General features: G+C 38.1%; 1 protein-coding gene and 1 long non-coding RNA gene across 3 annotated transcripts; both read left to right on the top strand.

Moving 5' to 3' along the window:
* Positions 1-1,752: 1,752 nt before the first annotated feature.
* Positions 1,753-8,077, top strand: psmb7 (proteasome 20S subunit beta 7). Of its 2 annotated transcripts, XM_005449508.4 has the most exons (9): positions 1,753-1,906; positions 3,401-3,494; positions 3,877-3,974; positions 4,136-4,276; positions 4,421-4,536; positions 5,141-5,199; positions 5,896-6,047; positions 7,476-7,502; positions 7,808-8,077. In XM_005449508.4, exons 1-9 carry the CDS (start codon positions 1,845-1,847, stop codon positions 7,917-7,919), a joined length of 861 nt encoding a protein of 286 aa, XP_005449565.1. In that variant the 5' UTR covers positions 1,753-1,844; the 3' UTR covers positions 7,920-8,077. The 2 variants fall into 2 exon arrangements, with proteins under 2 accessions (XP_005449565.1, XP_003439536.1); XM_003439488.3 differs by lacking the exon at positions 7,476-7,502 and having other exon boundaries at positions 1,754-1,906.
* On the top strand, positions 6,054-7,443 carry LOC112847521 (uncharacterized). Its single transcript, XR_003221095.1, has 2 exons — positions 6,054-6,310; positions 6,472-7,443. It is a non-coding gene; the product is annotated as an uncharacterized LOC112847521 (long non-coding RNA).
* Positions 8,078-11,758: the final 3,681 nt, after the last annotated feature.

The raw sequence follows: 11,758 nt of genomic DNA, 5'->3' as shown, positions 1-11,758 counted from the left end.
AAAAATAAAGTTGGCAAAAGGCCTGTTTATGGGTCAGCTTCAGGTTCTGGATACTTTATTTATACTGACGGGTAGATTTGTTTTATAGTCATGAGTCATCTATCCTCACATGCACAGATCCGATACACACAGCAAACACATAGTATACACAGTACAACATACTGAAAAACAATGACTATAATAACTCGGACTCCATATCTAGTTTTGCATATGATAAAGTTGTTTACTAAAATAAGATAACATTAACACTTCAAGCCTAGCTACAATTAACACTGAATGTAAATTCTAGAGCTGAATATATTGCAATCAATAAAAAATGGTTCAGCCCATAGTGTGGAATGACTTTATTTCTTGTTGTCAGTAGCAACTGACGCCTATGATTATGCCAGAGCTCACCTTTGTTTTAGATTTCAACACAGGTGGTTGATTGTAAGTCTATGGAAATTGAAGGAAGGTAAGTGTTATTAACCCTCTAGGGTCGACAGACACGCTGGTGTCTCTAAATCACATGACTGATTAAAGCTGACATAGCAACAAGATGCGGAGACACATCAACTTGTGTTGAAAGATCAGACTTCATACTATATACTTGTTTTTACAATGCTTTTTTTTCTCAATACTATTGTCACTTTTAGTGCAGGTAGAAATGGTAAAAACAGCATTTTCTAAGGACAACGCAAAAATAAACCAAGAAAAAAGTGCCTCCACTTTCCTATTGGTGGAAAAATGTACTGTCATATGCAAAACTGGGGTGGCACTATAGATGGCAAGAGATTATTTTAAGGTGGAACCCCATGCCACCCCTGTAGATCTGCCCCTGGATGTGTTGTTCTTTGTAGGTAGTGTGATGTGTGGTTATTTATTTTGCTTTGTGTGTCAAAATAATGAGAGTACTAATGAATGTCACAATTGCTGCTAAAATGCCAATCTGGCATTTTAGCAGCAATGCTAATCTGCAGATTGCAGTGTAAACGCTGTCTCCAGGTGTAAAACAGGAGTGATACACCTCCTGTTGTTAGCCCTGCAGGTTTCAGGCCAGGGAAGTTTCCCTTCTGTCTTGTGGCAAACAAACTATTTTTTGGAATAAATAAATTGTTCTGTTTTAGTAGTTGAATAGTTTTAAATGTTTGTACAAAAAACGGCAGAGGCATTGTCCGCATTTTTAGATAAATAGTTGTATATAGCTACAAAATTTGTGCATGAGTTTTTTAAAATCTACAATTTATATTTGCATTTCAAGTTATAAAAATCATTCACTGAACATGTTTGTGATTTTTATAGAAAAAAAAAGGTTTTCCCTACTCGGATTTAGATCAGCTGTGTTAATTACAGTTAGTTACAGTATCCCAATGAAAAATATGTATATTCAGACGTGAGTTCGTGCTGAAAATATTGATACTAACAAGACAAGACAATAGTTTTAAAGGTGAAATATAAAGGTAAAATCAAAAGTAGTCAAAAATGACCAGTTATACCCTGGAGCCCAGAGGGTTAACCCAATAAATTATGGAAAATTCGGTTTATATTTTTGGCGAAGCATTTGTTCATGACAGTGCATATTTCTGGCATGTAAATAATAATGTAATAATAATGTAAGCATGTAATAATCTGATTATTTCTAATAAAAGAAGAATGTGAAACTTAAGTTTGACCTTTTGCTTTTAGGACTTTAGATAATTTGAGCAGTGGTACGTTTTTGGTTTTTTGCCACTCAAGTAGGGGCATTCAAAACGCCACTCGGTGCCGATGTTTGGCTCTTCTGGCTTGCCGTACTGCAATATGGTCCCCATAACATATAGAGCAACTTCCTCTACTTCCCGGAAATACAGCATTCATTCACTAAGATGGCGACACTGACAGCAGTCCGACCAGCTTTCGGGGGTTTCAGTTTCGACAACTGTAAAAGGTGAGCGTTTTTCCGCGAATGAAAATTAGAGCAGAGGAAATACATCACTGAGTTTAATAGATGCCACTGTTTAAATGTGGACGCCGCTTAGGTTTGTCGCCTTTTCGTTTGGCTTTCCCAGTGATGCTAACTCGGCGTCCACACAGTGACTCAGGCTTTTCCCCCATGTTAGTATTAACGATTCACATGCCGCTCATGTTTAAAACCACGACAGGCTTTGCTGTTCATAATGGTTTTTGCGTATGTTTTTTATATGTTGCAGTGAAGTCATTTCGTTCGGGAAAAAAAGAGCCTGAACTTCGTTAAGTAAATTAAAACAGGTCCTGGCAGTTTTTATTTAGGAACCCGAACCACCCGCCTAGCCTAGGTGATTATGGTTAGCTAGTTGTGAAAAAAAAAAAAAAAAAACATGAACTCGCATCCAAATTAAAAACGTGACGTCTGAAATAGTATGAAGAGTAACTGAATCCATATTGCAAAATTTACTAAATTAAATATGAAGTGTGCATAGTTTTAAGTATCTGTCCGCTCTTGTTGGGTCGTAACATATGAAGAGCTGAAGTGGAACTGAGTGTTAAAAAGTGTTCACACTCTGTCCTTTTCATCCTTTTTTTTTTTTTTTTTTATCTTTGAAGGTTTTTTTCGGGGTTTTCTCATTCACGATCAACTCCGCGATCACTATGCTCTATTCCGGCACACTTGTCAACCAGTCAACATTCGGCAGTCCCTTACTTCACCCGCTTCCAGCGACTCGCAGTCAGGATCTTGCACACTGTAAACAAATTAAAACGCAACTGAATTTAAAATAAATATTCAAAATGAACTAAAGAAAAAATATTTAAAACGATAAAAACACGAAGCGAACTCCCAATTCAGTTATGGACATGAAAAGTGGACTGAAACAAGTTGTAACATAACCATAACTGGTTATGTTATAATATAATAGTTACACTAACTACTTATAATAATAATAATTATTATTATATAATAGTTATAATATATTAATATACCCTTATATTATAACGTGTTATGATATAAATTGTTGTGTTATAATATGAATATGAAAAACATTTTGGCTAACTGACATAAAATAGAAATGCAAAACTAACTGAACTAATATTCTAAAACCCATGTGCTCTTTAAACGTTCCCCTGATAAAGGCGACTCATTAAAGAAAATGTATTAAAACTAGCCATCTTGCTTTGGAAATTCAAAAACATGTAAGACAAAGAAAAACAAAACTGAGCTCTGTTATTGTCATTGTGAGTGCTATTCTAAACCAAAGGTTTTTTTTTTATGTTTGTATTATTTATTTATTGGCAGTGTAAGTAAAGAATGTTTTGAACTTTTGACTGTGATGCAAGGCTGCTTCAGTAGATTCCAAAAGTGAAAACCGCTCAATAGATGACATATGAACATAATTGTGTTTGTGTAACTGTGCAGTCGCGTTAGGTTGTGTCTGACTTACAGCACCAGTAATATTTTTCTTCTCAGAAATGCAGTTTTGGAAGTTGAAGCTAGCAAAGTGGGTTGCAGCGTCCCTGCTGCTCGAAAAACAGGAACCACAATCTGCGGTGTTGTCTTTAAGGTGAGCTACCAAAACCAGGCTGCTGTACATTGGTCAGTTAGGAGCTAAGATGCGTGTGATGAATATGGAGTTTTCAGGCCTGTGTGTGTGTGTGTGTTATTGTTGAGTGCATATAAACATAGGGTACTTTTTTTTTAAAGTTTGCTTTCAATAGATTTAAACAAAGTGTTACAATAATGAAAAACTGTTGACTGTTAAAGAATTAAACAGTTAATCAGAATTTAGTCTTCTGCAGAAGTGGTATACTCGTACTATAAGATACTTGGGTTCAGAAACAAAGTATTAAATTATTATTTACCTTTGCTGAATAGCACTAAAGCCAGCAGTGTTTCAGAGTGGCTCTTTAGAGATTGAATGTTGTGTTGTGTTTTTTTTCCTGAAGGATGGAGTTGTCCTTGGAGCTGACACACGAGCCACTGAGGGAATGATAGTGGCAGACAAGAACTGCTCCAAGATCCACTACATATCCCCAAACATTTAGTAAGTAACAGGTTTTTGAGCTTTGTGATTTTATACTTATATGTACACACAAAGCTTTGAGAAAATATCCCTATTTATTTATTTTTTAAATTAATGTGATTGATTGAAGTGGGGGTTTCTATGAATCTCATTGATTCTGGTGCAACTGCATTGTTGTCCAGCTGCTGTGGGGCAGGAACAGCTGCAGACACAGAGATGACCACTCAGCTTATCTCCTCCAACCTGGAGTTGCACTCCCTCTCCACAGGCAGGCTGCCACGTGTCGCCACCGCCAACCGCATGCTCAAACAGATGCTGTTCAGGTATACGCTTCCTTCTCTGTAACTCAGTATTATCATGTAATAATACTTCTAAAGAAAGTGAGGAACAAATTGCATTGCATATTTCCGCTCTTGTTAAAAGTTTATATAAAAAAAAGAAATTGGTATATGTGATTGTGTTTGTAGGTACCAGGGTTACATTGGTGCTGCCCTGGTCCTGGGTGGAGTAGACTGCAATGGCCCTCATCTTTACAGCATCTACCCTCACGGCTCCACTGACAAGTTGCCCTATGTTACTATGGGTCAGTGTCACACACTGCTATATGCCTCTCATGTATAAGCTACAGCTTTACGTCTCGTTGGATTTGTGTAAAACCAACGGTGGCAACATGAACCAAACATCAAAAGTTGATATTTTTAGTTTGATAGTCTTAAACGTATATATCCTGGTATTTTCCTGTAAAATGTCACAAATGTTTCTACTAAAATAGACGGACCAACATAAATTGCAAAAAATAAATGAAATAAAAATGATAATTCACAAATTTAAATTTCTGTCAGGAGGTGTTGCAGTCTGTTTAAAACCGTTTCACATTTCTTTCTGTTACCCAGGTTATTCACCTTTTCACTGGGAAAGTTGTTTTCACTCATTTAGGAATAATTTGGTGTATTTGAAGTAGGTAGGGTTATATGAGGGTCTGATCCTACACATTTAAAAGAATGAATATAGGTCTGTGACCTGGTTCGTGGAGACAGAATTGATTCTTAATCATGATTAATGGTGGTTAATGTAGTTTAATGAGTTGTGTCAGGTGACTGGAGATGAGTTATAGTGGTAATGTGTTCTGTTTGTCATGTTTTCTGACTCTTACACCTTAGTAATGTACATTCTTTTTTTCCCTACAGGTTCTGGGTCCCTAGCTGCCATGGCAGTGTTTGAGGACCGTTACAAGCCTGACATGGAGGTGATTCTGCCACTTATGTATTTTATTCAGTTTAATTAATTCTATTTATATATCACCAGTTCACAACAGGACTCACCTCAAGGTACTTGATATTGTAAACTAAAGATCCTACAGTATTAGAGAGAAAACCTCAACATTAAGACTATGAGGTGCACTTGGTGACAGTGGGAACAAAGAACTCCCTTTTTAATGTGAAGAAACCACCAGAAGAGTCATGCTTGGGAAGGTTCCAGCAGCCATCGGTCACTGAAAGGGAAGAGGGTGAAAAAAGTGCAAAGACAAGGACAAAACAGAAACTAACATGCAGTAATGACATTTAAATGCAAGTACGTTAGCAGCCTAACCTTAATCTTAAAAGTAGAGATTATGTCCCAAACTGGGAGCAGGTTCCGAAGAAGAGGAGTGTAATACCTGAAGGCTCTGCCACGTATTCTGTTTTAAAGAAATGAAACCATGTGTAACATTAAACCACATGTGACATTAAAGAAAATAACAGTGGAGGAAAATTTTGTTAATCACTTTCAAATGGAAACACACAGTACTGAACTCTTTCCCAATGTTTTACAGACTAAAATAAAGGTTAAGACATGGCCAGACAACTAGTTCACATAGACACAACATGCTACCTGCAGATTTAAAAAAAAAAAAAAAATTGTGGTGATGTAATTTTTAATTTATTTTTATTTTTTTCCACAGGAGGACGCAGCCAAGCAGCTTGTGCGTGATGCCATTGCTGCAGGCATCTTTAATGATTTGGGCTCTGGCAGCAACATCGACCTGTGTGTCATCACCAAGAGCAAAGTGAACTACATCAGACCACATGATGAGGCCAACAAGAAAGGTGTCAGGTAAGAACGATAATGCTTCAGAAACGATAGTTTAGCTTTTGAATTAGCATCTGAATTTCATCCCTTCCTGAGATTGTTACCACGATGACATGAGTTGGATAATCCAGAGCTGATGGAAATGTTTTTCTGGGAGTTTTCAGTCTCAGAAACAGATGAGTTAATTCTGAATTCTGGTTTTCAAGTATAGCTACAGATTCTGTCTCCTCAACTCCTGCTCAGCCTGAAGGAAGTGACACAAAGTTTATTTTCCTCATACTAAGGGGGTAAGCTGTGACCCTAAAAGCAGCCTTACAAGTATCTAAATGAACAACTTGTAAAAATTTCACACAATTTTCTTCTGCTAAACGTACTCCTTAACAGACCACTGCAAATTTTTACCCCTCAGCTGTAAAAGACTGATGGGGTGTTGTTCTCACCCCGTCAGGCAGGTGGGCGGCGTGGACACCTAAGTTTGTGAATGTGATAACGTAGGAGCTTCAAATTGATGCCATATGTGCATCTGCCAAAAGTCTCGGATGAGTTTGGATCTGTGACCTCAAGGTGTCAAGGTCAGAGTAAGTTTTCTGAAAATCTTCTCAATGTGATAACTTAAGAACACAGTGATGTAGGATTTCCAAATTGATACCATAGGTGTCTCTACTAAGAGGCTGAGGAGTCGCGCTGCTGGTTGCCAGTGTTCTTCCTACATTGCATTGGCATCAGTTTTTTAATCACCTCTTGGCTGGTTTTGAGTCTGCAATCAAAAGGCCAGTCTTTCTGTAAAGAGCAATGTCCGTTCTTGCACCCAGACATCACACAGAGGGGATCCTTCATTATGAGGCAGCTGTCAAGTTCTGGTCTCTGTTTAAACCCAGGATACTTTTTGTTTTGTATTTTGTCACCTTATTGGAGTTATTAATCATTAGTCCTGCATGTGTGATTGCTGCCATCTGCATTTTAACATTGTCATAGACTGATGGTATTTGGAAAGGCTCCATCCCTTTGAAATGAACAAATGAATTATTGTTTTATTCCTGACTAAAAGTTAACCTGCCTGTTATTACCCTGTGCTTAACTGTGATTACGTGGTGAACGCAAACTCGAGGCACGTTGTTTCTTGTGTTGTGGAACTAAAACGTCTCATATTTGGGGGATTTTCAGTTCAAAGTTGAGGTTGTTGTCACACAATTCACGTTGAGCACTCAAATGCAGCCAGTTGTAAGAGCAGATGCTGCTGCTTCATGTCTGACTAACACAAGTCAAATGGATTGTAAAGAACAGTGAAAGTTCTGTTCCTTTAATAATTGTTATTTGGGACTGTGAGTCAGTATGAGACCTGAGAATTCAAGATATTTATCTGCTGCACTTGTACACTTGTGTTAAATTGGACATGTGGACAAGCAGCATTTGATGAGCAGACGCTGACATGTTGTCTTGTTCTGCTTGAAGAGTCACTGAGCTTGAAGCCTTAAAGCTGTGAGTATACAGAGTGCATTTTTTGTAGTTCAAGCCTAACAGACTGTCACCTTTACCTGAGTGGACTACTAACCACATTTCTGATTTGGGTCCATTGGGCCTGCTTAGTGTGACTTCGCCTAACTAATGTGCATGGCAGTGTGCTTTAGATGAAGTGGCATGTTGTGCTAATAAAAATGAAATGTATATTAAATGAGCGCAAGCACAGACTTGTTACATGGAACCGATGAGCTCTGGGTTTTTCGGTTGTTTTTTTTTTTTTTTTTTTTTAATTGGAAATCTTTATTCCATGTATCTTTTTGTAGAACCGGTGACTACAAGTACAAACGGGGAACTACGGGTGTGCTGACCAAGGCTGTAACTCCAATTGACCTGGAGCTGCTGGAGGAGTCTGTACAGACCATGGACACCTCCTAAAATAGAATGTTGTGACTCACTACCCTGAGAAAGCCTAAAACACGTTGCATGTTTTTCCCATTTTTGAAATAAAATATTTTTTTCCTGGTTTTGTTCCTGGCTGTGCCTAAATTTGAACTAGAAATAAAATGGTCTCAAAGGATTCAGTCATATCAAAACTGCTTACTGTCTTAAATGTTTAATTCTAAAAGTTTTTTACTTTAAAATTATTTTTGTTAAAGTTGAGGTTTCCAGTTTTGGAAAAAGAGATCTTATTGTTCTCATCATTTTAAAATATATATATTTTTTGTTTAATTCTTAGTAACTGATGAAGTTTTTGTGTTTGGTTTTAAAGAATAAAAGAGAAATGTAATGGAAAAGGGAAGGAAAGAAATAACAATTAGACCTGGGAGTAAGGGAGTCCTTATCCCTAGAAGATAAACAAAAATAAAAACAGATAAAACAAACATTAAAAGAAAAAGGGATAGAATTTTGAAAATACATTAAACAGTAAAAAGAGAATTTAAATAAGACCATAATGGCGGACATTGCAATCTCACCTGAAATGGAGAATTTGGGTCAATTAGAAAAATATGTCAATGACAGGATGTTGGATAGTATAGAAGATAAGAAAGCCAGATCCACAATGGAGAAGAAATTCAACAAGAGATGGGATAACTGGAAAAAGGAATTTTATGTATCATCTTGTCTTGGGGGACTAATACCCAGGAGTGCAGCCTGGGTATTAGGCTGCACTCCTTAGGAGAATATGAGCAAGCACAGAAAGAATGGAAGGAAGGAGGGAGGAAATGGATACCAAGCGAGAGCACATGGTGATGACCGTAGATATGTGCTACTGGATTAAGTAAAAATCCAGACTACAAGTTTCAAGGTGAAGACCATATCACAAAGAACTGGACTGCTGACTACAAGACCTGGAGTTTGTACTGTGCCCAAACTTTACCCAGAATTACCTGATTGTTTGAGTTTGCCTAAATATTACAGCACACATGGGAACGCTGGTCTCCAGTTCAGGCAGTAGTCCTGAAGTTGAATTCAGGGATAATGGATGTCACACCTATGGGAGAACCTGATGCAGAGGGAGGAAAAACAACAGGATGCTGGTGAACAGTGTGAGGAAGAGAGAAGGTGGTCCTTTTTGAAGGAGGGGACCAAGAGATTAAAAAAGGAGTTAATGACAGATTGGCCCAATATGACTGCCAGAGAGGATGTAACCACAGATAAGCAAACCTAAACTGCACAGATGTCAGGTAAGGAGGGCACATGGTCGTTGGGGCCATATGGATTTTATCTGAGGAGACCTTGTTTGTGTTGACTTGACCCCAGTCCCATCCGCTCACATGGCAGAGACAGGGTTTATGACCTATACTGCACCCAGACACCAGGGGCGATAGATACGTTTTGGCTTTATTTTTGGGGGACCGTTTAGGTTGTCCCTATTTTTTAAAAACAAGTGAGTAGTACACACCATGATTCAAGAGCTTATAGAAACCACCATAGCAGCAAAATATTTAAGTAAAGATTTTCTTAATGACTTTATCAGTCTCTTACATGCTTGTGGAGGAAAATTGGCACACTCTTCTTTATGTCATTGAGGTTCATTGAGGTTTCCGGGCATTCCAAGATCTCTTAAACTCTCACCACAACATTTCAAGATTTAGGTCTTAATGTTGACTGGGCCGTTGCAACACACCGATTCTTTTCTTTTTAGCCACTCTGTTGTATATTTGCTGGTATGCTGGGAATAATTTCCTGCTGCACGACACACACAGTTTCAGCCAGGCTTTAGTTGTTGGAAAGATGGCCCCACATTTTACTCTAGAATACTTTACTTAGAATACTTAGAATACTATACAGAGGAGTTCATGGTTGACTCAGAGCAAAACAAGGCCAAAAGATTATGCCTCCACCAATGTGCTTGACAGTTGGAATTAGATGTTTGTGCTGATACGCTACATTTGGTTTTCTCCAAACTTGGCCAAACGTTTCCACTTTTTTCCATTCCGTCTCATCTTATTTAAAAAGTCTTATGGTTTGCTGAGATACAGCTTTGCAAACTCGAAACTGTGCTGATGTGTTCTTCTTATGGTGAAGGGTCTTGCTCCTAGTAACCCTTCTGAACAAGTAATAATTATTTAGTCTTTTTCCAATTACTGTCAAGAACTTTAATATTTACCACGCAAACAGATGTCTCTCTGAATATTGCGTTCGTGAATAATATTTCTCACTGTAGAATGTTGGACTTCAAATTGTTTTCGTTTCTCTAAGATCATTACTGATGTCTTTTCAACTAATAATTAACACACTTCTCAATGCTCCCGACTAGCAAACTAAGACATCGGCTGTTGTAGATAGTTGCACTTGCTAATAATCCTTTATCATCAGCTGCAGATGTTCTATCAGTCTGTGGTGGTGTGCTTGGAATAACCGAACAACAAATGTGCTTTTCTAGTCTGCTGGAGAGGCAACATCAGAAAAAATGCTGGGATCAATAAAGTTATTCTTATTGTTTGTATTATTATTCTTAATAAGAGACATTTGATTAGCTGGCTGTTACTTATCCTATTATTTCCTTTGTAAGCAGTGAGGGTTTAGTTATTTTTCCACACACTGCTTCTTTATTTTTGATTAGTTTTGTCAGAAAAAAAAGACCCCTTGTAATATTTTATGTGTTAAGATTATATGATATGAGAGTGTATTTAAATCATTTTAGAAGCTAGTAAGGGCCAGCACAGTCAGAAAGTAGCATTATTGCCAGGTCTTGGGTTCAAATCCACCATTTCCTCGGGACCTCTATTATATATTATATAGTATATTCTCCCCGTCTGAGTGGCTTTTCTCTTGGTTCTTCAGCTTCCTCCCACAGCCCAAAGACATGCGGTTTGTGGGGTTAGGTTAATTGAATCTAAATTGGTCGTAGAAATGAATGGTTGTCTGTCTCTCTGTGTTAGTCCTGCGACTGACTTGTGGCTTGCCCATGAAGTATCCCACCTTTTGCTCTATGGCATCTAGGATTGGCTCTAGGCATTCAACCATAAGTTGATCAGTATCTATCAAAAGTGGTCAGAGAAAGGAACAGTGGTGAACCAGTTCATGGTCATGGGTGGCCAGGGCTCACTGATGCACATTGGAAGTGTAAGCTGCCCCATGTGGTCTGATCCAACAGAAGAGTTATTGTAGCTCAAATCACTTAAAATTTCATGTCAGGTCTGATAGTAATGTGTAAAAATACACAGTGCATCATAGTTTGTTGGGTATCGGCTGCATAACCACAGACCCATGCCTGCCCATTCACTGCCAACAATGGGCATGCGAGCAACAGAACTTTGAGCAGAAAGTAAACAAAAACACGTAATCTTGTCTGATCAGCCACATTTTCTCTTCCCCGTGTGTGCCACCTACCTAATCATTGCTGCAAAGCATCTACATGCTTTCATGGAAATGGTGTTCCCTGACAGCTGTGGCTTCCTTCAGCAAGATAATGCGCCCTGGCATAAAGCAAATGCAAAAACGGTCCAGGATTGGTTTGAGAACAACTTTGAGGACTGAGGTGTTGACCTCTAAATTATCCAGATCTCAATCCAAATGAGGATCTGTGGGATGTGCTAGGCAAAATAAGTTAAATTCATGAAGGCCTCACCTCACAACTTACATGACGTAAAGGATCTCTTGCAAACATCTTGGTGCCAGATATCACATCATACTTTCAGGACTGTTTCGTCAAGTCAAATCAAAAGTTTAAGTAGGCATACTACATGTATTCAGGTGCCAAAAAAAGAGGGAGTCAAAGACACCAAACTAGAAAACAAGCTTTTATCATTATTGTAATGCAGTTATGT

The sequence above is a fragment of the Oreochromis niloticus genome, linkage group LG7 (genome assembly GCF_001858045.2).
Source record: "Oreochromis niloticus isolate F11D_XX linkage group LG7, O_niloticus_UMD_NMBU, whole genome shotgun sequence".
NCBI classification, from domain to species: Eukaryota; Metazoa; Chordata; class Actinopteri; order Cichliformes; family Cichlidae; genus Oreochromis; species Oreochromis niloticus.
Note: the sequence above shows the minus strand (reverse complement) of the source record. Positions and strands in the feature narration are given on the sequence as shown.

Bases quoted from the DNA above. Each gene is read 5' to 3' on its own strand.
- psmb7 (XM_005449508.4), top strand. From the start codon at position 1,845: ATGGCGACACTGACAGCAGTCCGACCAGCTTTCGGGGGTTTCAGTTTC. The intron at 3,495-3,876 runs GTGAGCTACCAA...TTTTTCCTGAAG, and splicing joins TCTGCGGTGTTGTCTTTAAG to GATGGAGTTGTCCTTGGAGC. The intron at 4,277-4,420 runs GTATACGCTTCC...TTGTGTTTGTAG, and splicing joins CTCAAACAGATGCTGTTCAG to GTACCAGGGTTACATTGGTG.